The sequence below is a fragment of the Corapipo altera genome, unplaced genomic scaffold (genome assembly GCF_003945725.1).
Source record: "Corapipo altera isolate COAL_440 unplaced genomic scaffold, ASM394572v1 0, whole genome shotgun sequence".
NCBI lineage: Eukaryota > Metazoa > Chordata > Aves > Passeriformes > Pipridae > Corapipo > Corapipo altera.
Window position 1 is genome coordinate 57750793 of NW_020884872.1, and position 27817 is coordinate 57778609.

The 27817-nt window shown below is 44.5% G+C and overlaps 2 protein-coding genes and 2 non-coding genes across 4 annotated transcripts in view; 3 read left to right on the plus strand and 1 right to left on the minus strand.

Annotated features, from left to right (window-relative positions):
* Positions 1 to 1053: 1053 nt before the first annotated feature.
* Positions 1054 to 6482, plus strand: TPT1 (tumor protein, translationally-controlled 1). Its single transcript, XM_027649242.1, has 6 exons — positions 1054 to 1225; positions 1473 to 1546; positions 2223 to 2413; positions 3136 to 3241; positions 4529 to 4645; positions 5999 to 6482. The coding sequence occupies exons 1-6, from the start codon at positions 1198 to 1200 to the stop codon at positions 5999 to 6001; spliced, it is 519 nt and encodes a 172-aa protein (XP_027505043.1). The 5' UTR covers positions 1054 to 1197; the 3' UTR covers positions 6002 to 6482.
* Positions 5807 to 5936, plus strand: LOC113951808. Its single transcript, XR_003529281.1, has one exon. It is a non-coding gene; the product is annotated as a small nucleolar RNA SNORA31 (small nucleolar RNA).
* A 449-nt stretch (positions 6483 to 6931) lies between the features above and the next one.
* LOC113951810 lies at positions 6932 to 7067 on the plus strand. Its single transcript, XR_003529282.1, has one exon. It is a non-coding gene; the product is annotated as a small nucleolar RNA SNORA31 (small nucleolar RNA).
* An 8106-nt stretch (positions 7068 to 15173) lies between these two features.
* Positions 15174 to 27817, minus strand: part of GTF2F2 (general transcription factor IIF subunit 2) — an 87000-nt gene continuing 74356 nt past the window's right edge. The window contains exons 8-9 of the mRNA XM_027649255.1: positions 20646 to 20789; positions 15174 to 16048 (exon numbers count right to left, since the gene is read on the minus strand). Of these exons, the coding sequence (XP_027505056.1) occupies positions 15929 to 16048; positions 20646 to 20789 (264 nt within the window). The 3' untranslated portion in view covers positions 15174 to 15928. The remainder of the gene's footprint in view (positions 16049 to 20645; positions 20790 to 27817) is intronic.

Below are 27817 nucleotides of genomic sequence, written 5' to 3' on the forward strand. Positions count from 1 at the left end.
GGTGCAGGACTGGCTGCTCTCCGGAGGTCCCTGCCAGCCCTGACCCCTTCTGACTTTGGAAGGATGAAACCCTCTTTCCCATTTTGCAAGTTGAATATGAGTCAGCAGTGCCTTGGCAGCCAGGAGGGCCAACCATGTCCTGGGGGGCATCAGGCAAAGCATCAGGGAGGGGATTGTCCCACTCTGCTCTGCATTGGGACAGTCTCACCTTTAATATTATGTGCAGTTTTGGGCACTACAATGTAAGAAAGATATTAGGCTGTTACAGAGGGTCCAAAAGAGGGCAATGAGGATGGTGAAGGGCCTTGAGGGGAAACCGAATGAGGAGCGGCTGAGGTCACTTGGTCTGTTCAGCCTGGAGGAGACCGAGGGGAGACCTCACTGCAGTCTACAACTTCCTCGCGAGGGGAAGAGGAGGGGCAGGCACTGATCTCTTCTCTGTGGTGACCAGTGACAGGATCCGAGGGAATGGCCTTGTGTCACGGGAGGTTTAGGTTGGATATTAGAAAAAAGGTTCTTCACCCAGAGGGTAGTTGGGCACTGGAACAGGCTCCTCAGGGAAGTGATCACAGCATCAAGCCTGAGAGTTCAAGAAGCATTTGGACAATGCTCTCAGGCACATGGTGGGATTCTTGGGGATGGTCCTGTGCAGGGCTAAGGGTTGGACTCCGACGATCCTGATGGGTCCCTTCCAACTTAGCATATCTTGTAATTCTATGATTTTTTGCGATGAGGTCTCACAGAACTCCCTGCCCTCCTGGGCACACCCTGCCAGGCACGTCAGCCCTTTTTGGAAGGGTCCTCACCTGCTCCACCACCGCAAGACGCGGCGAAGGATTCGGAGCTCCCCTGGGCGGCACGAAGCAGAGGTGGGGAATCCCACACCAGCCTCCCCTGTGGAGCGGAGGCGCTGCGGAGGAGCGGGCGAGCTGGGTGTCGCGGAGCTCTCCCGGCCGGCGCTGCGGGAGCGCTCGGGGCCGTGTCCCCCTCCCAGGGCGGTCCCGGGAGCGGCCGCGCGGGGGCGCCGCCCGTGGCGGGGGCGGGGCCATGCGCAGTGCGCGTGCGCGGTGACGCGCGGGGCCGTGCCCGCTATATGAGCCCCAGCAGGCGCTGACTCGGCCTTTTCCGCCCCGCTCCCGCCCCGCGCCCGGGTCGCTGCGCTGAGACCCCGCGCCCCCGCCGCCCCCCGCCGCCGCCATGATCATCTACCGGGACTGCATCAGCCGTAAGGGCGCGGGGAGGGGGGCGGGAGGGGCGCGGCGCGGCCTGGAGCGGCGGCCGGGCGGGTGCGCGGGGTGGGGGGGGTGGGGAGAGCGGGCCGGGCCCGGGCGCCGGGCCTGGCGGTGCCGCCGCGCATGTGCGATGCGGGGCCAGGCGGGGGGGGGGGGGGGGGGGGGGGGGGGGGCGGGGCGGGCGGGGGTGCGGGCAGGCGGGGGCTGACCCTGTGTGTGCATGTCTGCGTGTCCCCGCAGAGGACGAGATGTTCTCGGACATCTACAAGATCCGGGAGGTGGCGGACGGCCTGTGCCTGGAAGTGGAGGGGAAGGTGAGTGTCCGCCCGCCCCGAGGGAGGGAGGAAGGGAGGGAGCGGGGCAGGGATGCTGCGGTGACTCAGGGCCGGTGGGGAGCGGGGCTGGCGTCCCTGCGAGGGGCCCGAGGGAGGGGTGACCCACCACGGCCCGGTGCCTGTGCCGGGGCAAGGCTGGCTGCTCCCCCGGGTGGTGCCTGAGAGAGCCCGGGTCAACCAGGCTGGAGTGTAATGGAGTCTGGGTCAGGCACCAGGAGAGGCACCCGGCATGGCAGTCACAGAATCATAGAATGTGTTGGGTTGGAAAGGACGTTAAGGACCATCTGGTTCCACCCCCCTGCCATGGGCAGGGACACCTTTTGCTCGACCAGGTTGCTCAAAGCGCCATCCAACCTGGCCTCGAACACTTCTGGGGATGAGGCATTCATAGCTTCTGTGGGCAACCTGTATCAGTGCCTTGCCACCCTCACAGTAAAGAATTTCTTCCTAGTGTCTAATCTAAACCTGTCTTTCAATTTGAACCTGTTCCCCCTTCTCCTGTCACTGGGAAATTAGTGCTTAGGCTGCAGTCAGGTTCCTTGCACTGATCTGTGGCTCTGGAGTAATGTCCTGCTCTCAAGTCGTAGGTGTGTAAGAGTGGTAGCATTAAGGTTTTTTGCAGAGCCGTTAAGTTTTTTGATGTCTCTAAATCCAGATGGTCACCAGGACAGAGGGTCAAATTGATGACTCTCTAATTGGTGGCAATGCCTCTGCTGAAGGTCCAGAGGGAGATGGAACAGAAGCCACGGTCATAACTGGTGTTGATATAGTAATTAACCACCACCTTCAGGAGACCAGCTTCACAAAAGAATCCTACAAGAAGTACATCAAGGATTACATGAAAGCGTAAGTGTTGATAGGCTTTTCCTTTGAATGGGATTGCAGAGTTTTTGCATGATTGAGATTTAAAAACAGCATTGGACATATTCCTAGTAGGTGTTAGTTCTGATACAGGTGTGAAACTGGCTGTAAACTTCAGCAACGTCTGAATACTTGGCAGAACTGGAGCTCCAGAGGTTGATACTGGAATATCTATGTTTATCTTGGCTGAGGTAGAGGACCTGATCACGTGCTTTAGATCTAGTTTGTAACCTTGCTGTTTTCTTCTGTATTTTTTTTATGCCAAACCTTCCTGTGGATGGGAGTGAGGTGGTAAAGAAAAGCTTTCTGAAGCTTTTCTAAGTTGGCAAATATCTAACAAATGTGTGTGAATGGGACTTTTTGCTAATTCAAGATGTACTTTCTGTTGATCTCTGTTCAGTGGATTGCTACTAAAGGTGAAAACGCTTTGTGACACTGATAGAAAGTACTCTTGGTGCTGTGGAAATGACTTGCTGATTTTTGTCTACCGCTAGCCTAGCAGTAAAATGACCCTGATATGAGTGGCAGGCACTGTTCTGCTATTTCACTAGCAAAATTAAATTAAAACGTGGGGGCTTTGAAAGGGAGTGGGGGGAAAGCAGAATTAAAGTTTGATAGTAACTGTTTCTGCTATGATGTGACTTTACACAGTGAAGTTAAACTAGAACATGTTTTCAGAGTTTTGATATTTTTTTTCCCCCCTCCAGAATCAAAGCCAGACTTGAGGAACACAAGCCAGAGAGAGTAAAGCCTTTCATGACAGGGGCTGCAGAACAAATCAAACACATCCTTGCCAACTTCAAAAACTACCAGGTAACTTGCATCTCCTTACCGTAGTATTGCAGTGTTACAAGCTGGTTCACCTACTGAAGTGGCTTGTTGAGAATTTTGAGTTCTCCTGTTGTGAGGATGTCTAACTTGCTCTTCTCTGAGACTTAGGGAGGAGAAACAGCAAAAGGGTGTTAGGTGTTTGGGGATCTCATTTCAGCTCATAGTGCTTGTAGTTAGCTGCATTTGTTGTTATTGTGGTTTAGGGATTTTGGAGTTAAAAGACTTGAAATGTGGATCACTTTGGCCCTTGCTGAGTCTTACACTGTTCATAGCACTGTGGTAAAATTACAGAATCACAGAATGGTTTGAGTTGCAAAGGATCATCTAATTCCAGTCCCCATGCCATGGGCAGGGACACCTTTCCCTAGATTAGGTTGCTCATAACCCCATCCAGCCTGCCCTTGAACATTTCCAGGGATGGGGCATCCACAGCTTCTCTGGACAACCTGGGTCTATGCCTCCCACCTTATACTTAAAAATTTCTTTGTAATATATGATCTAAATTTGTCCTCTTTCAGTTTAAAGCCATTGTCCCTTGTCCTCTTGCAATGTGGCTTTGTAAAAAGTCCTTCTTCAGACTTTCTGTAGCCCCCTTTAGGGTACTGGAATGCTGCTCTAAAGTCTGCCTGGAACCTTCTCTTCTCCAGGCTGAACAACCCCAGTTCTGTTAGCCTGTCTTCACAGGAGTGGTGCTCCAACCTTCATCTTTGTGGCCATCCTCGACTTGCTCCAACAAGTCCACATCCTTCTTACCTTGAGATCCCAGCTCCAGAGCTGGATGCAGCACTCCAGCTGGGGTCTCACCGGAGCAGAGGGGCAGAATCACTTCCTTCAACCTGCTAACCATACTCCTTTTGGTGCAGCCCAGGATACAGTTGAATTCCTGGGCTGTAAGTGCATATTGCTGGATCATGTTGAGCTTTCTGTCAGCAGTACCCCAGGTCTTTCTCCTCAGAGCTTCTGTCAGTCCATTCTCTGCCCAGCCTGTGTTTGTGCTCAGGATTGCCCTGACCCAGGTGTACGACCGTGCACTTGGCATTGTTGAACTTGATGTGGTTCCTATGAGCTCACCTCTCAAGCCTGTTCCTTTGGATAGCATCCTTTCCCTCCTGTGGTACTAAAATGGGCAAGCTGTGGAGAGCAAAATCCCTGCAGCTGGTCAGGGAGACTTTTAACCTGAACTTGGTGCCTTTGTATTGTTCTTGTGTAAAAATGCATTCTTTCCTGGTAACGGCTGATTAAATGTCTCAGTAACACATTGCTTTGAAGTTCTTTGTAGGAGAGAACATGAATCCAGATGGTATGGTGGCTCTCCTGGACTTCCGTGAGGATGGTGTAACCCCATATATGATTTTCTTTAAGGACGGCTTAGAAATCGAGAAGTGTGTAAGTACTGCATTGGGTGAATGTGCCTAACTACGTGATGAGTTCCTTCAGTGCAGCACTTGTTCTCTCTTGTCCCTGTGTAAGTTGAACAGTAGCTGTCAGTTTAAAAACTTAGAAGTCTGTGTAAGTACAGCCTATTTGGTGCTTCATATTATGCAAAATGCCTGGAACTTCCCTTGAATGCTATTAACTTGTGCTAAACGGGGATGTAGTGTCACAGCAGTGATTCATGGTGACTTAATGGCTAAGGAATGCAGAAGGAATTGTCCTGGCAAGATGTGTGTAATTGGGAATGGTTTTAAACTATAAGATGAAAGACAATGTGCTCTGAAATGAAGCACTTGTAGTTCAGATCCCTCTGGTGGGGTTTAATTGTGCACTGCTTTGCGCGGTCACGTTCCATCTTCTTTCACTTAATCTGATGCCCATATTCTTTTATGCAAGAACTGTCAGTTTAAATGTTGCCCTAAATTTTGGAACACAGTAATACTTGACCAAGTATTTAACCTTATTCTCTCTGGAATCTCCAGCTACCTGAGCTCAAGACAGCTCCTGTGGTCTGCTTTAACTACTCTGTATTGGAATGTGGTTGCAACAGAACAGTATTTGGATCCCAACACTCGTTTCTTTTGCTTATTGGGAGAGCTGTGGAATTAAGTGCCGTGTAGGATCACCAGTTGCTTTCCCCAGTCATTGTGGACTTATGAAGTCTGTTAATAGCCAGCTAAATTTATCTGTAAAGCCTCTTAAAAACTTTCTGGTATGCAAATCATGTAAAGATGAGCCAGTTTGTAGTGTGGAGCAGTAGGCAAACTAAGGAATGCTTTTATTGGCCAAAACAGACCTGGCACCTCCTGCAGCCTGATGGAATGGTGATGTCTGTCCTGGGCCCTAGAACAGGCCAGACGTGGAAGGCACATCCTTGGGAGCAGGAGCTTGTGTGCATCTTCTCTACAGGGGCACACCTTTTGGATGTGCAATTTGGGTAACCTATGTCTGCTTCAAGATGGAGTAAAAGAATATCAATGGGGTATTCCAGTTTCCTAAGAGAGTAGATTGTATGCTTTGGTACTTGTTTAGGAAAGGGTGTGAATGAGTATTCTGTCCAGCTTGCTCAGCAGCTGATTGGTGCCAGGTGCTCTGTATGACTGTAAAAGTGATCAGCATCCTCTGATAGACCATGGGCAGTTTTCCTGTTGCTCTCTGGTTTGCACTAAGATGCAAAAACAATTTCCTTGCGCTTTCTGCCTGCCTGACTGTGGCAGCCCAGATTGAATTAGGGAAAACACAAGTTGTAGGAATTTACTGTGACTGTCGTGACCCTTGAGCTAACACTTGCTACTCTTGTTTCAGTAACAAATCAAACAGTATGGTTTTGGATCACTTGTCTTCATAGCTGGCTGCTGTTTCTTCTTCATCGGCACACCACCAGGAATCGGCAATGTCTAACAATTGGACTGATGTCATCTTGAGCTTTATTCACTTATTTTGACCCTGATTTGGAGTGGAGGCATTGTTTTGAAAAACGAAAAAAACATCTATCATGTAGGTTGTCTGAAATAAAACTCATTTAAACCCATTCTAGGTAATGTCTTTTGGTCTGATGTGTTTCTTAAGGTGACTCACAGGAGAAATTGCACCAGGAATTTGGTACTATCAGTAGCATAGCCTGGTGCTAGTGTGCTACAACTGGACTGTTTCCAGACAGATTTCACAGTTTGCCTGTGGCTCTGGAGTGCAAGAGAAGTCAATAAGGCAAAGTCCAAGAAATGTCATAATGGAGTGAACCACCTTCATCTTTCATGATTGCACAGACTTATCTCTGGAAAAAAAAAAAGAAAGAAAATAAAATCCCAGAATGGAATATGTGCTATTCAAACTGAGTGCTGGCTGAACTTCTTTGTCACACAAGAATACTCGAGTTTGTCCTCAGGTCTGGTATGGCTCCAAGATCAAGGTAGGAGGATGACTGGAGGGAGCAGGAGTCTTAACACCAGCACTCTCTGAGTCTAGGTACCGGGAACATTGTGGGGAGAGGGTGAAATTACTAGGTTTTCCAACACAGCCTGGCTGTGGTACTGGCTCCTTTGTATTTGACAGCTGTTGAAGGGACCATGTTAACTGGAGCTCTGTCAAGTTGCAGGATTTGAGGGGTTTCTGTATTTGACCTCCTGGAGAGAGCTGTTGGAATGGCCTAGTGTAGACTTCCTGCAAACCAGGTGCATCTCTGTGCTTGAGACCTGAGTGTTTATAAAGTACTGTTCATGCTGTGTTCCTTCTTAGGAAATGCATCTGTTTGACAGACCTGGAGCAAACGGCCGTTGCTTCTCTGGTTCTTTCTGAGATGCAACAGTAACAGGTTCCTTGCGCTTTCTACCTGTCCAACCCTGTGGCAGTTTGGATTGAATAAAGGAACACAAATGCCTTCACAGCCCCAGCTGTCACTGCTGACTGTGTGCCTGACATGGGATTTTGCCTTGGACTGCAAATGATTAACTTTTTTCCTACTGCAGCAATGGCAGAGGCATAGGAGGTTAAGGTGCCTGGAAGGGGAGGGCATAGCCCACTCACCAGCTGTGAGTTTTTGCATCTTCGCTATCTTGAGTCAGTTTTTGGCCCCTGGTACTGCAGGGTGGAGGTACATTTCTGCAGAGGTGAGATAGATGTGGCAGCAGGCTGGGAGGAGTGAGAGACTGGAGGAGGGAGTGGAGTGTGCCCTAGTTATCTCTGAGGTTCCTGTCTGGTTAAATAAACCCTATTTTAGTTCTGTGGGAACATAATTTTTTTAATTTTTTTTTTTTTTTTTTTTTTTTAGCTTTCCCAAGAAAGGATCTTGGGGCAGCTGAGCTTCTGGATGAGGTACAATTATGCTGTAACCTGCCTTCACCCAATGGGGCTGAAAGGCAGGGAGGCAGGTTCAAAGCCTAAATAAAATCACTGGGTTGTCTCTTGCTTTCCTTGCAGAGGATTTCTTTAATGGGACCAGGTGAGGATGTTATCTTACCTTTCTTGTTGCATCCTTGTTAAAAACTGGGAGGATTAAAGGAAAGAGAGAGGAAACAGGTGCTTAGTTGAGCTGAAGTTAGTGTGGGCAGGGCAGTGCTGGTATGGCTGTGCAGCCCCTAAGAGCCCTGGCTCCCATTTCCGGTGAATCATAAGTTTAAAACTGTGAGGGGCTGATATATGGGAGGGGAAATTGCTCCTCCCCCTTCCTGGCTCGTTATACCGAGGCTGGGAGCCCTGGGCACCAGCCCGGAGAAAATTGCTACGTGGCACCTGTGTACAGCTGAGGTGCTGCTTTGAAAAGCAGGTGCTTCAAACCATGACGAGCACAGCCTTGCTGTTTGGTTGAATGGCAAATTGTGTATCATCCTATCTGTCCTCCAGGCTAATTGGGATATTTAACTGGTGTGGGCAAACATACCTGACTAGAGGGTTCTGTGCTCCAAGCAGTCTTGTGTGCTTTTCTGCACAGCACAGCCTCTGATGGAAAGTCTCCTCCCAGCCTGCTGTAAGGAAGTGTCAGTTCAAAGGCTGTGGAGATGAAGGACTTGGTTATGTTTGTTTTCTTCAGTGAGCTGGAAGAGGTGTGGTTTTGCTGCTTGTTGCACTTGCTGCACTTCTCAAAAATGTATTGCTGCCTTCAGTTTCTCAGGGAAAAGGGCAAGTCCTGCTGTTGTGCGGTGTCAAGTCTGTCAGTCATCCAAGAGAAGAGGTTAAACCACAATCAATGGCAGGGAAGGGTCATGGCCACGACCAGTAGCTGTGGCGGTAACAAGCAGCTGTCACAGCCACAGCTGCCTGCTGTGGAGCCTGGGTGAGGGAGGGTTGGGAGTCACTACATCCTGGTAAGTGGGAGGTCCATGGCTGGTAAATGCACTTGTCAACAGTCTGTGACGCAACTCTGAGTTGGAAAGGAAGTCAGTGTATTTCCTCATAACCCAGTTCCTCTTCTGGCCCATCTTCATTTCAAGCAGCTGTTTCCTGGGGCTGAAAAGCTGAGGTGATTTGGGAAGACAAAGCTTCATACTTCACACAACAGCTTTGGAGTTATTTAATTGCTAAAAATCCCCAATGATTACAAATTACCCTGGTGCTGCTTAAACGCAAGCCTGAACTGAAGGACAGCTTTAAAACATATGCCTGTCTCATTTTAAAATGTGCTTATCAGGGTTGTATCTTTCATTCCTGGAAAGATTTTCAGTGGCTGGAAGGGCTGTGGAACTGGGAAGGATCCAAATAGCTTTTCCCCTGTGCCTCATGGAGCAGTTTAAGCAGCTAGATAGAAACCTTTCCCCTGCTGGCTCAGGTCTCCTGCACCCACTGTGAGCTGGATGCTGACAGGGGAACAAAGGCTGATTGCTTATGAAGAGGGGAAAAAAACTCCCCTTTTTACTTTCATGGTTTTGTGGTGCTTGGTTAAGGGAGTGATGTCTTGGGGCTGGAGGAAGCAGCTGCTGTGCTTGGCATGTGTCCCACCTTTTGCCCTCCCACCCCACTGTTCCCCCTCAGTGCCTGCTTTTGTCTCACAGTTGTTCTGTCCCATCTGGGTCTTGCCCCATCTACAAGTCCACTCTCTTTGCCCTCTGAAAGCAAAGAAAAACCCACATTTCCCATGAGACAGTAACAATGATGTTAATATCTGAATGCTGCTACAGCAGCTTGTTTCTCCTTGGCTGCCTGCTTTGAGGAGAAAAGTGTGCAGCATACCTGGGGATGTTCATGCAATGGAGGGAATATCTGGGTGTGTGGAAGAGGCACTGGTGGCCCCATTGCCCCCTCTTGGGCTGAGCCAGCCCCACTCCATCCCTTGGCTTTGCCCACTCAGCATGGGCTGGGGGCGGATGCTAAAGCCTAAGTGGGTGATGGTCCTGGAGCCTTGTGCAGCCCTCAGTTTAGAACAAGGATGGAGAACCCGCAAAAGGGAAATTTTAACTGAAAGTAAGTAGGAAACGTGGGGTTTCCTTGGTTTGGGGGGCTTTTTTTGTGGAATTTTTTTTTAAATTGGTTTAGTTCATGGCCAGGAGGGAATTAACATAAGCTTAGAACATGGTTGTTGTCAGAGAAATAAAATTAGACTAATTTTTTTAAAAATGGGTAAGAAAAAATTAAAAAGCTGTAATTTGCATTTTATCCCTTAGCAAGTTTCTGGCTGTTGCCAGCCTGCTGCAGTCCTGGCGGTGTTTTCAGTGACAGCCCTTTAGGGAGGATGCTTTTATTTAAGAGCAATAGTATCTGTGTCAAGATAGTTCTGCTTTCTCACACGCTGCTGCTGGCTTGGACCGGGTAAGACACCTCCCTCTGCTCCTGTGAACCTCCATCTATGCTTCAGCTCTGTAGCCACTTCCCTGGCTTGTGGCCAGGGAATTAAAAGCTGGGATGTTTAGCCCTGGCTCAACCAGCCAGGAAATCTCTGTTGCTGCTAGCCCACGGTGGGAGAGCAGCGGTTAAACACTGTATTCATTTAGCTCAGAGAAAAATGTCATGGTGGGAGGGGAAAAAAGCTCCTAACCAAGCCTGAAAGTTTTTTGCCATGAACAGTACAAAATCCACTGCCAAGAGCATGCCAATAGCCGTGCTGGTTTGCAGGCCCTGTGTGTTGGCTGCCTTTTGGTTGAAGCTGCAGCTGGAAGTTGTTGTGCAAAGATCGCAGCCAAGTAGCTGTGGCCAGGGCTGGTGGCCAGAGGGAGCTTTTTTTTGGGTGCCAGCAAATGCTGGCAGTCCTGCAAGTGTGTTCTGCAGGAATGCACAGGATGCTGTTGAGGATGGGCAGAGCTATTTTGATCCATTAGAGCTGCATTCATTGCCTTCCACTTCAGCAGAAAGGAACCAAACACCCTTGGAGGCCTTTTTAAGACTATTTTGGTTGTGTGATGCCAACCTTGCCAGAGGCAGCAGCTGGATGGTGATAAAAATGCTGAGCAATTGTTCCTCTGCGGGCCTCCCTTTGTCTTGGGAGCTAACAGCAGGGATTCACCTCCCCATTTCTGTGGCCAGCAGCATAAGGAAGAAGCACTACTGGCACTTTGGAGAGCAGCCCACTTTCTTCCTATCTTCAGCTAGGTGCTGGCATGCTGGCAGCCCTGCCAAAGCGTGCAGCTGTTTATTTTTTTTTTTTTTAATACGGAATGTCCATAAAAGTAGATGCCCAGAAAGGTTTTAAAGATTAGCTTCTCAAAATCTTTGTTACGGACTAGTTGAGAAACAGCCCTGTAAAGCTGGATGTTCCCTCCCTGCTCACCATGGATGCTTAGCCAGCAAAACCCCACTTGCTATTGCAATAGTCTGGTTCAAGGCCTGAGATCTATCTCCTCTACCTACACATGAGCCAGGCCCCTCCAGTCAAGGCAGGGAGGGATGATTCACTGCCCCTGCAGCTGAGTGGTTGCTGTAGGCTGCAGCCATAGAACTGCCTGCAGCTGCTGGTGTTTCCTCACACTGCCCACAAAAAGGGGTTTCATGGAGTCAGGGCAGCCCTTCTCACATCAGCTTCAGATGCCCTAGCCCGGCAGCCACTTCCTGGCAGCATGTGACACACCTGTTGTGGTTGGCCTAAGAGTGCTTTAACTCCCATAAACCCACTTAATTTTTAAGCCAAACGAGCAATATAGCAGCTGCCCACAAGTAGAAGGGTTTCATGTTCATGGCCACCTCACTGCAGGAAAGACATGCAAAGGGAAAATCTTGTGGCTGGGGGGCTCTTGGGCTGGTGGACCCTGTGTGGTTACAGCCCTTGCTGCTGGCAGCTTCTCTCATTGCTGGAGTATAAATAGCTTCTTCCCAAGGCTGGGCTTGGCCAGGTGGCAGAGGGAGGCTTTTTGGGAATCCATGCTGTGTCTTATGTGAGTCTCCCATAGACTGCTCAAAGCAGCTGGGCAAGGGCATGCATAGGCCCAGGAGGCTGAGGAAGGACTCTCCATGATTTGTTCATTGCTTTTAATCATTTTAATTTACCCTTACCTGTTCCTCTGGTGCTCAGTACTTGGTCATCTGTCTCACAGCTGCTGAAAACCTTCCCTGCTTCCTGGAGGCGCACAGGTCCCATCTCAAGAATGAGCTCCAGAGGTAAAACCAGTTAATGGAGTAGAGAGGAAAAGAAACTATCATTCTCTTCCTTTCAAGATTGACAACAAACTACTGCAGCTTCTCCTGTTTATTTGCCTGTAGTTGCAAGTATAGTGCCTGCAAAAGCCTAAACACCATCAGGAGCAGAAAGCCCTCTTGGGGGTGCATTCCTTCTCCAAGGAACACATTTTGGCTGAGGTATTCATAAGACTAGCCCCAAGCAGCTCCTTGTGCCGAGGTTTGCTGAGCTGGACAGGAAAATGGGGTCTCCATTGTAAAGTCCTTGACTGTCACTTATAACACAAGCCCTAGGTATAGTTACCCGAAGGGAGGCTCAGAGGCGTTCATTGACCCTTCTGGCTTAAAGGTGCCTTTTTTATCTTTTGTGTTGGAATTTGTCATCTTTGTGTGAATAATTAAATACTCCCTGAGAAAGGCTGACCCCGCAGCCTGGTAGCCACACATAGCCTTGATTAGGAGAGCCAAGAAAGAGTCTTCTAGTCCTGCCATTGGTATGAGAAAAGGGGCAGGTTGTACCCAGCCACAGCTCTTTAAAAAGCTCAAGATGCAGAGCTGTCTTTCAGATGAGCCTGGAGCCATGGCTCAGCTCTGATACTGCATTAGTGAGAAAAACAATTTGTTAGGAGTCCATAAAAACAGTGACTAATGAAAATACCATCCTGGCGACAGGGACATGTGAATGTGGGTGGGCATAGCTGACATGCAAGAGGTATGTTCAGCTGGAGCCAACTCTAAGCAGCTGGTGAAAGCAATATGTAGGTGACTCAAAGCATGGACAACTTTTAGTGAGCATCCACTGGGATCACAGCAGCTAGTGAGCTCTGATCCCACTCCAAGCCCTGTGCCAAAGATGTGGTGTCAGCACCAGGTCTTGTAGCCATATAACTTTCTGTCGGCTCAAAACTAATGTGGTGTTTTCTGCTCCAATTCCTCATACAACCCTGATGCCCACTGGGCTGTCCCACCAGCAGCTTCCTGGCTGGCTACAGGCAGGGCAGCAGAGGATGAGGCAGGCAGAGCTGTGGGCAGGTAGGGAATGGAACACAAGAGCACTGGGGCCAGCCCGTCCCATTCTCGGTTTGAATCCATGCCTTTCCCGGTTTACAGTGTCAGCCTCCAGTCATGTGTCTTCTTGCCCACTCCCAGCCCCCTGGCATGGAGGTGTCTCTAATAGGGTAGCTGCATTACCATCACCTCCTGTGTGCTCAGGTCCATGCTAGTAACTGGCTGGGTTTACTGAGTATGAAATGTCCAGTGACTCAAACTAGTCATTTGGGAGAAGTAATGCTAGAGTGGACATGTTTTTAATCTCATTTAATGGCATTTAGCACATTGATACTTCTGCTTGTGCTTATGGGACCCACTTGTCAACCAGTGTTTCAACCACTAATATTCAAGAACATCTGCATGAGCAGAGTTCAGCAGTGAGCAGAGACAGCAGCACATGGGAAGACCAGCAGGGAATCAGTGTTTATCACTGCTGTGAGTTTGGAGTTTAAATTAATCCAAATGTGGGGGGCAGGGAATCAGACCTGAACACCTACAAGCCTCCTCCTCTCTTCTGGCAGATGGCAATCCTGCTAACAGCACTTGCATAAGGTCCTCTTGCAGAATTAGTGCACTCCTAGCAGGCAGGAGCCAGCAGAGTCCTTGAATGCATGGCACATTCTTCACGTTCCACATCAGCATATCTGTGGGCTCATGGATCCCTTCTCTCATGCCACTTGGATTTTGTGGCAGCTTTGGGGGCCAAAATTCCAATTGCACCCTAGCAAGCCAGAAAGCCTTCAAAATCATGCAGGAAGGAGGTAAAAAAGTACTTCACAAGCTGCCTGGCTTCTGGACTGCCCATTGGTTATCTTTTAGTTTACCCTGGCATAGCATTTCCTAGTTCAATTTTTTAAATGGTGTTTCCTCACTGTCCTGTTCCTCATTTTTTATAACTGGTGCTATTACACAGAAGGCTGCAAGCAAACCAGTGCACCTTGGCATTCCTCAACCTCTCTGTTGCTCATCAGTTGAAAACTCCACTGCTTGTTTACTTCTAGCACTCTCCACGTTTTTAGTGATACTCATAAAAAAACCCCAGTCTTTTGTAAAAACCATAAATCCCATAAAAAGCTCTGTACACTTTCCATTACACCTGAATAGAGCTTATCTACCCTGTCCAAGGCATTCTACAGATCAATAAAATACCTCCTTTACTTAAATCATCTGGCATTTTACACTGACTATGTCCTCAATTGAAGTCTAACTGTGAAGCAGCTCATAATACCAAAAATAAAGCAGATCCAAAACACTCTCCTGCTAAGCTAATCCTGCCGTGGATCCCACTAAAGGTAACCACTGCCCTCTGAAACAGCATGGTCATTTTTACCTGTGACAATGAATTACAGTACTCCTAAATCAGGACTGCATGGCATACCCCTGCATGGTTTTAAAGGACCATGTGAGGAGCAACACAAAGGAAAAGCTGATCTAGACTTGCTAGGTACTTCAGCTGCTAAAACAGGACACAAATCGAACAGAGGAGCCCAGCTCATGAAAAACAAGAGCTCTCATCCTATATGTCAGTGAGCACAAGCCCACGGAGGACTCAAACAGCCCAATGAGGACAGCAATGTGTGCAGGCTCTGGCTATTGCTGGAGAGCACATCATGTACCACAGCAAGACACAAAGGCTGACTTCCTGAGTTCCTCAGCATCCTCAGATGTCTCCTGCAACTGTTAGCAAGCTGGGTCCTGCTTGTAGAGCCCAAGGAGACACAAGTCGATGGCAGTATTTATGAAAGCACACACATATCTCTGGAATGTGATCTGCTCTTCAAAACTCTCAGCAGATCACCTCCTAGGAACTGAACACTTCACACCACAGGAAGCTGAGCACCAGCAGGAAGTGTATCTGTGCAGAGATAACTACACAAACAACTCTAGAAAAAATAAATGAGTAAAATTTGGGTCAGAGTTTTACAAGCTTCCAAAGGCATTTGACACCCCTGCAAGCCTTTCATTGCTTCTAAGTGGACCAATAGTGGGATGTTAGCTTTTCACACAGACCTTGTTTCATTAGAGTGGGCAGAAATGATACACAGTCTGAAGGACCTGAGGGAGTGTGAAAGTTGTGCTATCAAACCTCACCTGCTTCACTTGCAGGTATACTAATAAGGTTTTTTCCAGCGTGTTCTTTGCTCTTTCTTTAACATAAAAGCTTTGAGAATATAATTAAATAGTTCCCTCCCAAAAGGATGCTGAACAGACAACCCTTGCAATATGCATTTGAAAAATGGGCAAACAGAGACACAGATAAATTCAGCAATCTTTCCCAAAACACAGAGGAATCCAATGGCAAAGCCTGCAATAAAAACCCCTTGGTTTGAAAACACCCTTCAGACCTACGCCACCTAAATCACATGTTCAGTCAATAATGTAGAACATTGCGTGGTACAAATTAAAATAATGTTTTATTGATATGCTTGAACAAAACATAGGTATCAGCATAAAAAGAAAACAAAAATAAAACCACTCCTTGCTGTACCTAACAGGTATTTCAATTTTTTCTCAGTAATCACCTGGAGGGGACTGTCCTTGTCCCACTGATCTGTGTGTCAAACAGCCTTTGCTTTACGGGTTTTTAACTATTGATTAGTTCCCACGGAGTCTGAGGACCGTGATGAGCACCATGGTTGTGGCTGTTTTTCCTAAAGCCTGATCCTAATAGGAGCATCATGTCCATTCCACCCAAACACTGCACAAAGGGTTGTGTACCCTTGCAGCCTTCCAGACGAAGCCCTAGCAGATCCCAGCAGAACTGAGGGTATTAACCTGGTTATACCGGAATGCAAAACCACAAAGTCCTCGGTTCCTCTAGGACACGTTTTCTTTCAAAGTCATTGAGGCTTGGAAAAGCCACAAAGCTACAAAGAAAAAGTAAGTTCAGAGCTCAAAAGATTTCTAATAAAGATAAATCTAATACAAGTTTATTCTATAAACATTTTTTTCCTGTCAAAAGACAACGCAGTTATAGAAACATACAAGAAATATTCCTTGGGAAAAGAACTACAGAAAATGACAAAGTATCAGTTGCTTTAATTTATCTTTATCCTTGCATAATTGCACTGTGCTCAGTCCTGTCTGCAAATCCACCACAGTTCCCTCAGTGCAATCACTGTAATTCTCTCTTGGTTTGAAATTTTTTTGTTAATCGCTCTTTTCTTCTCCTTGGTAATGTCTGTATTCTGGCTTCAGCTCCCATGTGTTTTTGTGGGTCCCCTTCACATTGTAGATGCCTATTTCTCTCAAAATTTCTTTCAAGTATATCTGAAAGAAAACACAAATTCATATTACACAGGCAGGCAATTGCCAGGGTTCCTACATATCTGCTCAATTGCATTCCCCCAGTTCACAAGGCGTGGACAGCAAGGCTGGTGATTGGCGCTGGCAATAACGGCTCTGCCATGGACTTCAACCCTCAGGCTCCAACAGGGATTAGAGCAGCCCGGGTGTAACACCTGCTGCAAGGCCCCAGGGATGCAGCAGGGAGCACCCGAGCCCCAGGGATGATGGTTCCCACACAGTCCCCTGTGAAAGGCAAGTACTAGCAAGATGGATGCTCCATGGGCTGCCAAAATGAAGCTCCCAGAACCTCCTGGGAAGCTGATGCTTAGGTTATCTCACACATCCTCCTGCTGGAATTCCTCCACTTGAGCTAAAAGCTCATGATCTTTCTTCTTGCTTGGGTTGGGATTATCTTGAAACTCCTTGCCTTATTCAGATTATCAAAGCCCCAAGATGTTGGCTTAAAAGCTTTAAGCATTTTATTATGGCCTCATTTTTAGAGGAGAACTGAGTAGATGTTAGAAGATTTTCTAATACATTATTTAGACTTGGAAGAGAAAGAAAAAAAAACCCAAACAAGTACAGCTATGATACCAGCAGTATAACCTTTGAGAAAACACAGCTCACTAATATTGCCCTGCTTTACTCTTTATAATAAACACCAGTAATTTTCTTAACAGCCATTTTCTTGATTGTTTGTTTAAATATTAATTGGGACTGATGTGAATGGATTGCCATGGCAACCACAGACCACACTTTAAGAATCCTCACATTAAATTCATAATTGCTTTAGTTTGAGCAATTTAATCTTCTTGGAGTGCATATATTGTACTGGAGTTATTGGAACCCATGTATTTTCTGCATCTACAGTTCCACTAAGCACAAATATCAATATACTCCCACTCATTAAAACCAGCAAATATTTGTTGAGGAGATAGAAAAAAAGAAATGCTGATGGCCCAGTCTGTTCCTTACACTCTTCTCCCTTTTGCTAAATGGAAAAGATGGGAAATACACAAATAAAAACTATGTTCTCAGTCAGAAAAAAAAAATGTCTCTTTTAGAGAAACCAATCATTACTTTCTAGGTACACATCAAAAATATACAAAGCAAAATAAAAATCCAGATCCCGCACTAATGATGACACTTCATGTGGACTCATCTAGCAAAATTATTCTTAAAAACCTATCTCAAAGCAACGAGAGGTGTTGGTCCCACAAGTAAGAAAGGTGATCGTAGCAGATTGCATATAAGAACTAGTTTCTTAGGGTCTTCTCCTGGAGCGGAGTGGCTGGGCACAGGAGCTGTGAGCAGAGAGTTTATTTTGCACTGCCAGGATGGTTCCTTGGCCTTCGAGGGCGCAGGATGCCAGCCCCAGCAGGTGGCAGCAGCAGATCGCTGTACCTCCCTTCGCACACCTTTCCGCATCTCGCCTATTGCAGAGATGCCGTCATTATTCCAGAGTCAGGTACGCAGGACAAACACGCTCACTACAACAGCAATCGGTGCACAAACGTTTTTGTAGGACGACACTCTCTTTGTGCCACGCACTTTTTTGAAGGTGCTGAAAGCAGGTGAGAAAGAGATTTCTACATGGGTTATGGGTAGATGTGTAAAGCTGCATATCCACTGCCTTGATTGCAATCCCTGTGCAGGCACACGAGGCAGCTTTCAGTAATACAACTGACAGAGACTTCAAAACATGGCAGAGAGGGTGGAAGGAACTCTTGGATGCAAGGTTAAATTCTGCTCTAGACCACGTGAACAGAGAATTGGGGAAAAAAATCCTATAATTGCATTTAGTCTCATGAAGTACATCCATATGCATTTCCTGGGCTGACAGGTCTGTATCTGGGAAGCCAGGTCATGAGGCGTGACGGTGCTGCTGGGCTCAGGCAGTGCAAAACCACTGCAGCTGCACATTCCAAAGCTCCTGGTGCTCACTCACTCAAAACTGCCCACCCAGCTAGATGAGGGTTACTTTTAATTTCAGCTAGTTTTCAGACCTAACTCCCCAGGCAGTTCTGCTTCTCTCAGGGCAAAACTTCCAAGAGTTTTGATTCAACAGCATAACAAAATGGAACAAAACCAACCCAAACTGAATAGCAAGTGCCACAAGTAACAGAACTTCAAGCTGGAACCAATGAAACAGCAGCAACTGATGATTTGCCATCTCTGGTGCAGGGGAGAACCAGGCAGCAGTGGCTTTAGAGAGGGTAGCTAAGAACATTAGCCCTGAAAAATCACTGTACGTGCATCAGTTCTCCTTCTAGAAACCAGGACTATCCATCTGGGTCTGCACTGCACCAGGCTGGCCTATACATCATGAAACATACTCCTCTGACACCATACCATCGAGAGAAACTCCACACTTCCCCCCCTAATGCCAAATACTGGGGACCCACAATTCTTTTCTCAGAAAGGGATTCAGTATGCTTATATACACAGAATTCTAATACAGAAGCTCATTTGTACGTGATCTGTTTCTACATTCAAGGCATCCCCTGCTCTGTTCCACCTTCCCTCTTGATTTTTTTTCATAAAAAGTGAAATGTTATTAAAGAATCATGGGATAAAAATTACTGAGGAGTGAAATTTCAAGCTCTGAAAATCCTTCTGAAACCTTGAGGGGAAAACAAACCCCACTGTGTTTAGGACAACCATTACTTCAAGCTAAAAAGTAATTTTTTAAAAAGACAGTTCATCTTAGACCACTGGTTCCATACTGGTTCCATTCTTCACAAACATTTGACTGCTCACGGAAAATTGTATTATGTTCTCAACCATGTAGCCCAAATCTAGAACTACTGTAGTATTTCCAGGGAGCACTCAGTACTTACATTTGGGTAGGTGGCAATAGATTTGCCTACTAGTGCAAATTGTTATTTTTCATTAAAATGGAAAACAAATAAACCCAGGTTACCATAATATTTGTATTCAGAACAGACTTGCTTTGTGATTTTATGATCACAAATAAAATTGGCAGCAATTTCCTGTGTAACATGCAACATATTCTGTAGTAAGGGTTTAATTTACTATTTACATTTAACATTATGTAAGAAAAATACCCTTACTTATTTGTAACTTCAAGTTCTCTAGTGGTTTAAGTGGGAATTGTGGATGACTATTGCTAGTTGATGTCATGCTAGATGGGATAAATCTGCACCTACTTACATTCAAAGTGATCAAGACAGTGATTGTTACACCTTTCTAACAAAAAAAACCCAAACAAACCAAAAACAGAAAACCACAAAACAAACAAACAGAAACACTTAAAATTTTCTTGTCACTTCCTCCATATCTTCCTCCTATTCCTTCCTCCTTCTCATTTCCCATGATCCACACACCTTCTCCACACAGATAAAGAATTGACTCATGAGATACATGAATGGAATGGAAGACACAAATATGTTACTCAACTAAGTTTCTTTTAAGGTACTAGAATACAGTGAACCTACATGGGTTTGAGTTGGGTAACATCTTTGTGCAGCTTCTAACTATATTGTGCACCTTATGCCAATGCTCTGACATGGGTATACTTAATTCTAAACGTGAAGTGAGCAAAACTAGTAAGCATCTTTATTTCCCCCCCTTTTTTTTACATAGGAGTATTTTTTCCATAATCCAGATGTTGCTGTTCTTTCTTCTGCTTTAGCTCTTGTGACATTGTTGCTTCATTTAGACTCAAAATTAAGTCCCTTTAAGTTTTTTGAAATATACAGCTGGGTTGAGGATAGATATTTAAGTTGGCAGTGAGAAACATCAAAAACACCAAAGATACTTCACGTGTCATCATCTCCCTCTGCATCCCAACTGGTCTGCTCAAGGAAAGCTTGAACAGGGGAAGAAGGGAAAGAACTGGAAAGTTAGGATAAACAGATGAAGAGGCTGGCAGACACTGCAAGACAACAAAACCACCACATAAGCAGATGCCTTTGTGCTTTTCCTGTTTGTGTATCAAAACAGTGTTTAAAAAAACCCCAAAATAAATCCTAAATATCAACTACCTAAACTCTTATCCTAAAAATTACTCTATTCGTAAAGGAAATACAGTGCTTTTGGGAACATTGACATGATGCCTGAGGTGGATAATGCCTGCATTTAATACTAATTCCATGAAACACAGTTTTCTAGACCCACAGAAAAAGAGCAACCCCTGTTGCTCTGCTAAGGTAAAGTTCAGAAGCTGAAGGAAGGACTGACCACACACTTATACAAGCTGTCTACAGCCAAAAGAATTAGGCTTCACCGAGGAGAGTAGCAGGGGAGACATGAGAGCATAACAGAATTTGGTTCCCAGTATTAAAGCAAACCTAAATAAGAAAGTGATCATTCAGGTTATTTAAACCATCTCTGTCAAGAAAAAGCATACTCACTGCAATGACTGGTATCCTACACTGTCCTACAATAACAAACTTAAAACTGATGAATTCAGTCCATCGTAAAACATATTTAGAGAGCTGTTTCAAAGGCATATAATATATACTAAACTATTTTCTGTAAAAATATGTAAATATGTAAAATATACACAATAGTAACTACTGAAAATGGTTGTATTTACAAGACTCCTAGTACATACCACGGGCTGTTTGGTTATGTCCACCAGGTCTTTAATGTTGTAATACTGATGTTTCTCAAAGGCTGAAAAAAGCATGTCCAACACCTGTTGTTTATCAGCTCGAGCTCGTTTTCCATCTTCTTTCTTCTTCTTCTCATATTCAATCTGTTACAAAACACATTTTGAAGACATTCATATGTAATGCTCTGTAATTCTCAGTGGTGAACATCAAGATATAAAAAACCTCTTCTATTTAATAAAACACTGTTTAATGGCTCAGTGGTTTTCATCTGGAAAATTTTCTTTTGAAGATTCAAATGTTCTTTTACGAACATAAACTAAGCATTTTGTCCTCAGCACAATAAGCTTTTCAGATATGTATTTCTGCTTTAACCAGAAAAAACCCGCAGAAACAGAGCCTGAATGGTGTTCCCAAACCTAGAGGGAAAATTAATAATAGGACAGGAATCCAAACTGAGATGGAATTCTCCATCCGCCTCTGTTGATATCAGCTTCTGAAGTATAACGACAAATGTCAAATAACTTACAAATTGCCATACTTGGGAAAATCCACAGACCAACATGGCTACATCTGCAATCATAACAACCCAAAGGATGCTCAGACAGGCCTTGGACACTGCCTTATCTGCTCCAAAAACAGCACTCAGGGCATCCACCCTGTTAATATACAGTCTTCAGCAATGGAAGATATGCTTTGAGGATGCAGATGGTTTCTCTTCAGGACAAATCCCAGTAGTATACCCAAAGTTACAACAGTTACACCCAAAAACACAAACCTTCTAAGCAGGGAGAGGCCCCTTGTTGCCACAGATCATACTACTTCAAATTGCATATTAAAAATTGCTTAACCATTATAATCTGCACAAGATGACCATGTATTTTTGCAGAAACTTTTATCACTTCCAAAAATACTTCCTCTGATTCATCATTAAAAGCATGATTTGCACAGACCATCACACCCCAAACAAACCCCAATTACCACAGAGCACCAACCACAACACCTGCCAGCATACCACCCCATCCACCCCCAATACCGCCCCCGATAACAGAAAACCACCAAGCTCCTCAGAACCAACAAAAGTGATGCAGAAGGTAATGTAACTCATGTAATCATCAAGTGCTTTCAGGCAAACTGCGTGGGTGAATCCATAGCGGCACAATGTACAGCAGAAAAGATTCATGTGATCCATGAGGGACACATGCCTGGCCGTAAGCTAGGATAATTTTTTTATGGGAGTCATTCTGCTTCTGATGTCTCAAACCTGATCCTCAAAAGGAAGGCCTTTGGATAAAAAGCCTAGAAATGAAAATTCACAGTTCTACTGGATACTAAAAATCTTATTTTTAAGAAGAGAGATTGGTTTTATGGCACGATTTATTTTTTTTTCCTATGTTTCCTTGCCAGCTAACTCCCTCCTAGTCTCAGAGTGAAAACAGCCTGTCTCTTGGTAGATGTCCCAAAGCAGGTTAAGACTATTACCACCTTTGCCATAGTTCACAGATCTCCAGCCAGCCAAATATCTTTCAAATCCTGAAACAGATGTAACTGAATGCAGAACAATTGTTCCCAACCTGTAGCTTGAAGTCTGTTTCTTCTGCTTTAAACCTAAAAGGGGCTTGCACAACCAAATACTTGTCTGCTTTTCTAACTGCATATCAGTGTTATAAAAGCTACAATCTAATGACACAAACCCACCACACAATTGATTTTTATCCACTAATACAGGTTTGTGTAATTATTTAACTCTTTAGTCTCTGCATTTAAAGAAGAACAAATCTTTAAAACAGTAATAGCTTTGCAACAATAGCAAAGTGTAACACCAAGTAAACCAACTTCACAGTACATCATCTTGCTTGTCATGACCTACAGTAGAACTGCTACACCACAGACACTAGAGTAGGGATGTAAACCTAGCACATTGGCCTTCCTATAAACCATAGTATGTCAAAACATTCGCTTCTTCTGAACACCAAGAGACAATTATTAGGAGCTTCTGTTGACCTTGAAAAGGTCTAAATTGCAAGCTTTGGAGGTCCTGTTGTATATTGCATTTCTGTTTCTCTACTGGTACAATCTCACCATGCAGGACAATGCACGTAGACTGCACCTAGTCACAAACACAGGAAGTAAAACTGCAATGGTACTGAAATATATATATGAACAAGTCTACTCAGTTGACATACTTTAAAACTAAAAACCCTGAATACTGTCAGGATCCATTAATACAACAGAAAATTATCACACCAAAACATGACATGAGTTGAATTCTTTACCAAACAGTATGGCCAGGGTCACTAGGGGTTACCTGCCTCTGTTGGTTGTAACTCCACCAACAAAGCAGTTGCCCAGTTATCTGGGTATGTTTACATCATCATGCAGTTATTGAAGAAGCTGGATAAATCTCATTCATCTAAAAGTTACTATAACTACAGCATTATCCATGTCCTGGTATGTGAACAAGGGTTTCTGTGAAGCACCTAAAGAAATGACACAAAGAGTGGGGAGTAGGAGGAGACTGGCTCCTTGTTGTGCAAGATGTAGGATGAAGTATGAGATGTGTGAGAGTTCTAGTGTCAAAAAGGCATTAATATGCACATTGATGAGGTTCCCTCTCAGTTGTCTCTTCTAGAGGCTGAACAGGCCCAACTCTCTCAGCCTTTCCTCATAAGAGGGATGCTCCAGTCCCCTCAACATCTCTGCAGCCCTCCACTGGATCTGGTCCAGGAGCTCCCTGTCTCTCCTGTACTGAAGAGCCCAGAACAGGATGCAGCACTCCAGATGCAGCCTCACTAGGGTTGAGTAGAGGAGCAGGATTACCTCCTTCGACCTACTGGCATTGCTTTTCCTAATGTACCCCAGGATACCACTGGCCTTCCTGGTCACAAGGACACATTGCTGGCTCATGGACAGTTTGTAGTCTATCAGGACCCCCAGCTCTTTCTCCACAGAGCTGCTCCCCAGCAGGTCAGCCCCCATCCTCTAGTGGTGCCTGGGGTTATTCATCCCCAGGTGCAGGACCCTGCATTTGCCTTTGTTGAACTTCAGATGGTTCTTCTCTGCCCATCTCTCCAACTTGTTGAGGTCTTTTTAAAAATCATCTAACCTAATCTAACCTAATCTAGTTGGATAGAACAAACATTTTTGGTCCTCTTAGAAAACTGCTCCAGATTCTTTCCCTTGGTAGTTCATTGGAATTATTGCCCTGTAGGATATGCTGTACGACACGGGAAGGAAAGTACACCTACAACTTCATGGAATCAAGACACTGACACTGTATTCTCTTGGAAGCAGTTTCCTAATTAGTCACTGCGATCAGCTGCAGCTGACTTTCTTGAACCCGAGTTTTCAGCCTTTTCTGACTTAGGGATGCACAGAATTTTCCAGTTTCTCTGTGCAGTTGCTGATCAGGTCACAGCTGATATCAGTAAAATACACTCTACTGGATTTTCACTGGAGCCCTATTACATTTGATACACTGGTTTATGGGAAATTAGGTCTAAGTACATTAAACACTTTTTGAATACATGCAGATGTTAACATTTTACAAGAAGAGATGGATTATCCAGCCTTAATTTGTTGCCAGAAAAGCATCCAACACTTCAGAGCTGAAGTTCAGAAGATGGTAGGAGAGAAGATGGCATCTCTATTTGCAATGCTTGAGTTCTGGGTTCCTGCATACACCTGAGGTCACTTTTCAGTGCAAAGACTTATGCATTTGTTTCTAAGGGTAGCAGCTTTTCTCTGACTCAAAAATGCACCAGTTGAAAGATGAGGCATAAAAGACAAAGACACAGGCTGCATCCCTGTGCCACACCAGCAGCTATTATACTAACCCTTCTGAAGTCTTCTACCTTCCCAACTGGCAAAATCAAAATGAACAAGAAGAAAACCAGAAACAAACTGGAACCTCCTCAGGTGGAAGGTTAAGCTGAAGTGATGGAAGAAACGGATTTCCTCCTGTTCTGGTTTTTGTTTTGTTTTTAAGGAGCAAGAACAAGAGCAAAGCACTGAGGTTATTCCTTCTGTATGAGGCAGAGCTATGTAAATAATGGGTAAGCAACATGATTGTAACGGGAAAAGCTGCTGGGACTCTCAAGGCAATCTCTAAGAACAACATCAAAAAATCCACAGTACTGTTTGTACAATTCAAATGACATATAGTGAAAATGTGCTTAGCTAGCAACTAGCTATCAACTATAACTCTTTCCATGTGCAGAAAAAAACATATTTGCTTAAAAATTTATGCTTCCTACACAAAACCCCAAAGTTACAATAAGGAAATTCTTCACTGATATTAGGTCTCTGAGACAACTATTTCATGACTGGGTATAAAATCCCAAGGATGCAATTAACAGCAATTAACCAATGCAGAGTCTTTTTTTTGGTAGTAAATTGTACTGCCCAGTACTCTTCTTTCTCTATTATTTTAGTGCCTCAGTACACTCTCTGCAGTAGAAGCTTCTATTTTACATTCTCTGGATGAGCTAAGGTAAATCAGATAAGAGTATTTGTATTCCTTAGGCAAATGCAATGTGAATATTCTAATATTCTTAATTCATTAATGTATAAAATCAACTCACACAGAAAACTGAATATCCCTTTACTGAAAAGTTATTTGCAGCTGGTGTCCCAGTTGTCCACATTTTAATTAGCAACACTCTAGCATTTCCCTCCAACTTTAGCGACAGCTCCCATAGTTGTCTAAAAACACAGAGCACATTGTGAAGTGCTACTGAAAAAAAAAAGAATGGTATCTCTGTTGCTGTTTTCTTCTTTTTTGTTTTGTGAATACACTGCTCATAGCAAGTTACAATGCAGCCTTTCATTTTTTACCTTCCTGTTTTCTTTGCAAATGGAATCTTTTATGCAGTAGGCTTAAAACACTTTTTAATAGTCATATTATAGAACGTGCCAACACTGTAAACTAATTAGATTTGTTTTAAAGTTGTGTGGTTTTTTAATTTAAAAAGCATTCAAATATGATTTTACTTCAAGGAAAGACCATCTTAGAAGAAAGTGTTTAGCACAGAAGTTGTGAGTTTATCCCTGCAAGACTTCATACTGAAATCAATTTCTCTTTGTTTACCTTCCCATGATGTTGCTAAGCTTGCTGAAAAGCTGTCAAAATTGCCTTCTTGAAGTACCATTAACACTGAAGCTGATGTAGCTGCTTCAGTAGACAGATAATACAAAGGTGATAGAGAAGCAATTTAAATCTAAAGTTTCATCTGAAGATGCTTGAAAGAAGTCTCAAAGGTTTTCCCATCTCCTGGAGCATGGATACCAACCTCTACAGTACAGGACAGTGGGAAGAGGGGATCACAAAGAAGTCTTTGAAGGGGTAATGTCGTAGTTAGAACAGCTGGGATCAGTTCATCACTGTATGGGTGTAACCCAAATCTTTGTCCTGGAAGCCCAGCCATGACGATGATGGTATTCTATAGCCTTCCATGCCATTTCCCAGAAACTGTTATCAATAGACCATTTACACCATCTGCCCATGGCATGCCTAACTCCTCAGACTATAAACTAGGTGTTAAGAAGCCTGCGAGACAGGAGGATGCTCGTGTCCTCACACCCATTGTGGAACTCCCCACCCTGAGGGAGGTACTGGGCATTCCTGCCTGAACTGGAGGATATATAAGCTTGGAGTCTTGGGACTTTTTTAACCACTCGTGGGATCCAGAGGAAGACTGCAGACCACCACTCTCAACCAGACTGCAACCACCACTTTTCAATTGGACTGCAATCACCACTCTTGACCAGACTGCAACAGCACTCTCAGCAACAGGTTTTCCCCCTCTCCCTTTACTCTGGACTCAGGGGGCCCAACGAACACCACTCTGTTCATGCCCCAGGGTGCTGGGTTATACATTTGGGTTTTGTGGGTTAAAACCAATTGTTTGTCTGTATAATTGTACTTATTGTATTATTTTATTAAATTGTTATTCTGACTTATAATCTCTCTTTTGAGTTGGGTTCATTTCCCCTGCTGGTTTACCTTTAAACCAGCACAGGTAACCAGGACCACTAGAGAACTTTTCTGCTGTATTACAATTCAATCATGTAAAGAATCCAGCTGCAAAAATATTAACCTTGCAAACACGTGTAACACTTACAGACATACAGAAAATGAAGGTCCCTTTCCCAGAGAAGAAAAGCTAAGTCACAGTCTTAGCATATATTGTAATGGAATTGCAATTTTTTCTAATAGAAAAGATAGGCTTAATATAATTTAGTGAAAAAACTCCTAAACACTTTACCAGTCCTTGAATTCAAACAAGCTATTGCTATTTCCCATCCATATATAATTTACTTCCCTCCTCCTTCTTCTTGTATGTAAATTTATAGGTACATGGAACAGCCACACTTAAGCGCCATTTTAAATTTTCTCCTTCAGGAAATGTTAACCCTTTCTTTCTTATTTAGTAGATACTCATTCTATCCTCAGAAACTGCCCAGATGATGACTGAATGTATCAGCATATGGTAGTTTTTTCTTCTTTCTTATGAGAAGTCCTGTCCCCAACATAACAGTCATATGATTACCAGCAGTGCAGCAAGTTTTAAGAAAGCGATTGCTGCTTGAACACAGCAGACAAATTCAAACAAGAGAACAAGAGGTTTAAAAAGTTCACGGACTTTTTCCCAGCCATCTAACTTGTACCTTAATAAAAGACTTAATGAATAGAAAGATGTTTTCGAAAGGTAGTCATGGCAAGGTCAAGGGTGACTCAAGTACAAGTACGTCTTACTAGCATTTTCCTATCAGAACACCTTTAAGGTAGACATGAAAAGTAAACACACTGCTAATGAATTTCCATTACCATAGACAGATATATAACCAATAAAAACCTTACAAGAGAATCATCACTTCTAAGAGTCCCAGTTATGTTCTATTTATACCCCCTCAAGCTCACAGGAGACTTTAATTTCTGTAATGACATGATGACTGCAGTTTGCAACTGGAATAAAGATACTAAGATTGTTTCCAGGTTGAAGTCATACTGCTGTAATTATGGTAGTGTCAGGGAAATGGCACAGCATCCCGCTAAAAAGAGAAGCTGTACATCACTGAAGGTTATTTCAGAATTAAAGAAGGGGAATAACAGTAGCATCATAAAAGAATATACTCACACAAAACTGCATCTCCACAGCAGGACATACCAGTG

Bases quoted from the DNA above. Each gene is read 5' to 3' on its own strand.
- TPT1 (XM_027649242.1), top strand. From the start codon at position 1,198: ATGATCATCTACCGGGACTGCATCAGCC. The intron at 1,226-1,472 runs GTAAGGGCGCGG...GTGTCCCCGCAG, and splicing joins CTACCGGGACTGCATCAGCC to AGGACGAGATGTTCTCGGAC. The intron at 2,414-3,135 runs GTAAGTGTTGAT...TCCCCCCTCCAG, and splicing joins ATCAAGGATTACATGAAAGC to AATCAAAGCCAGACTTGAGG.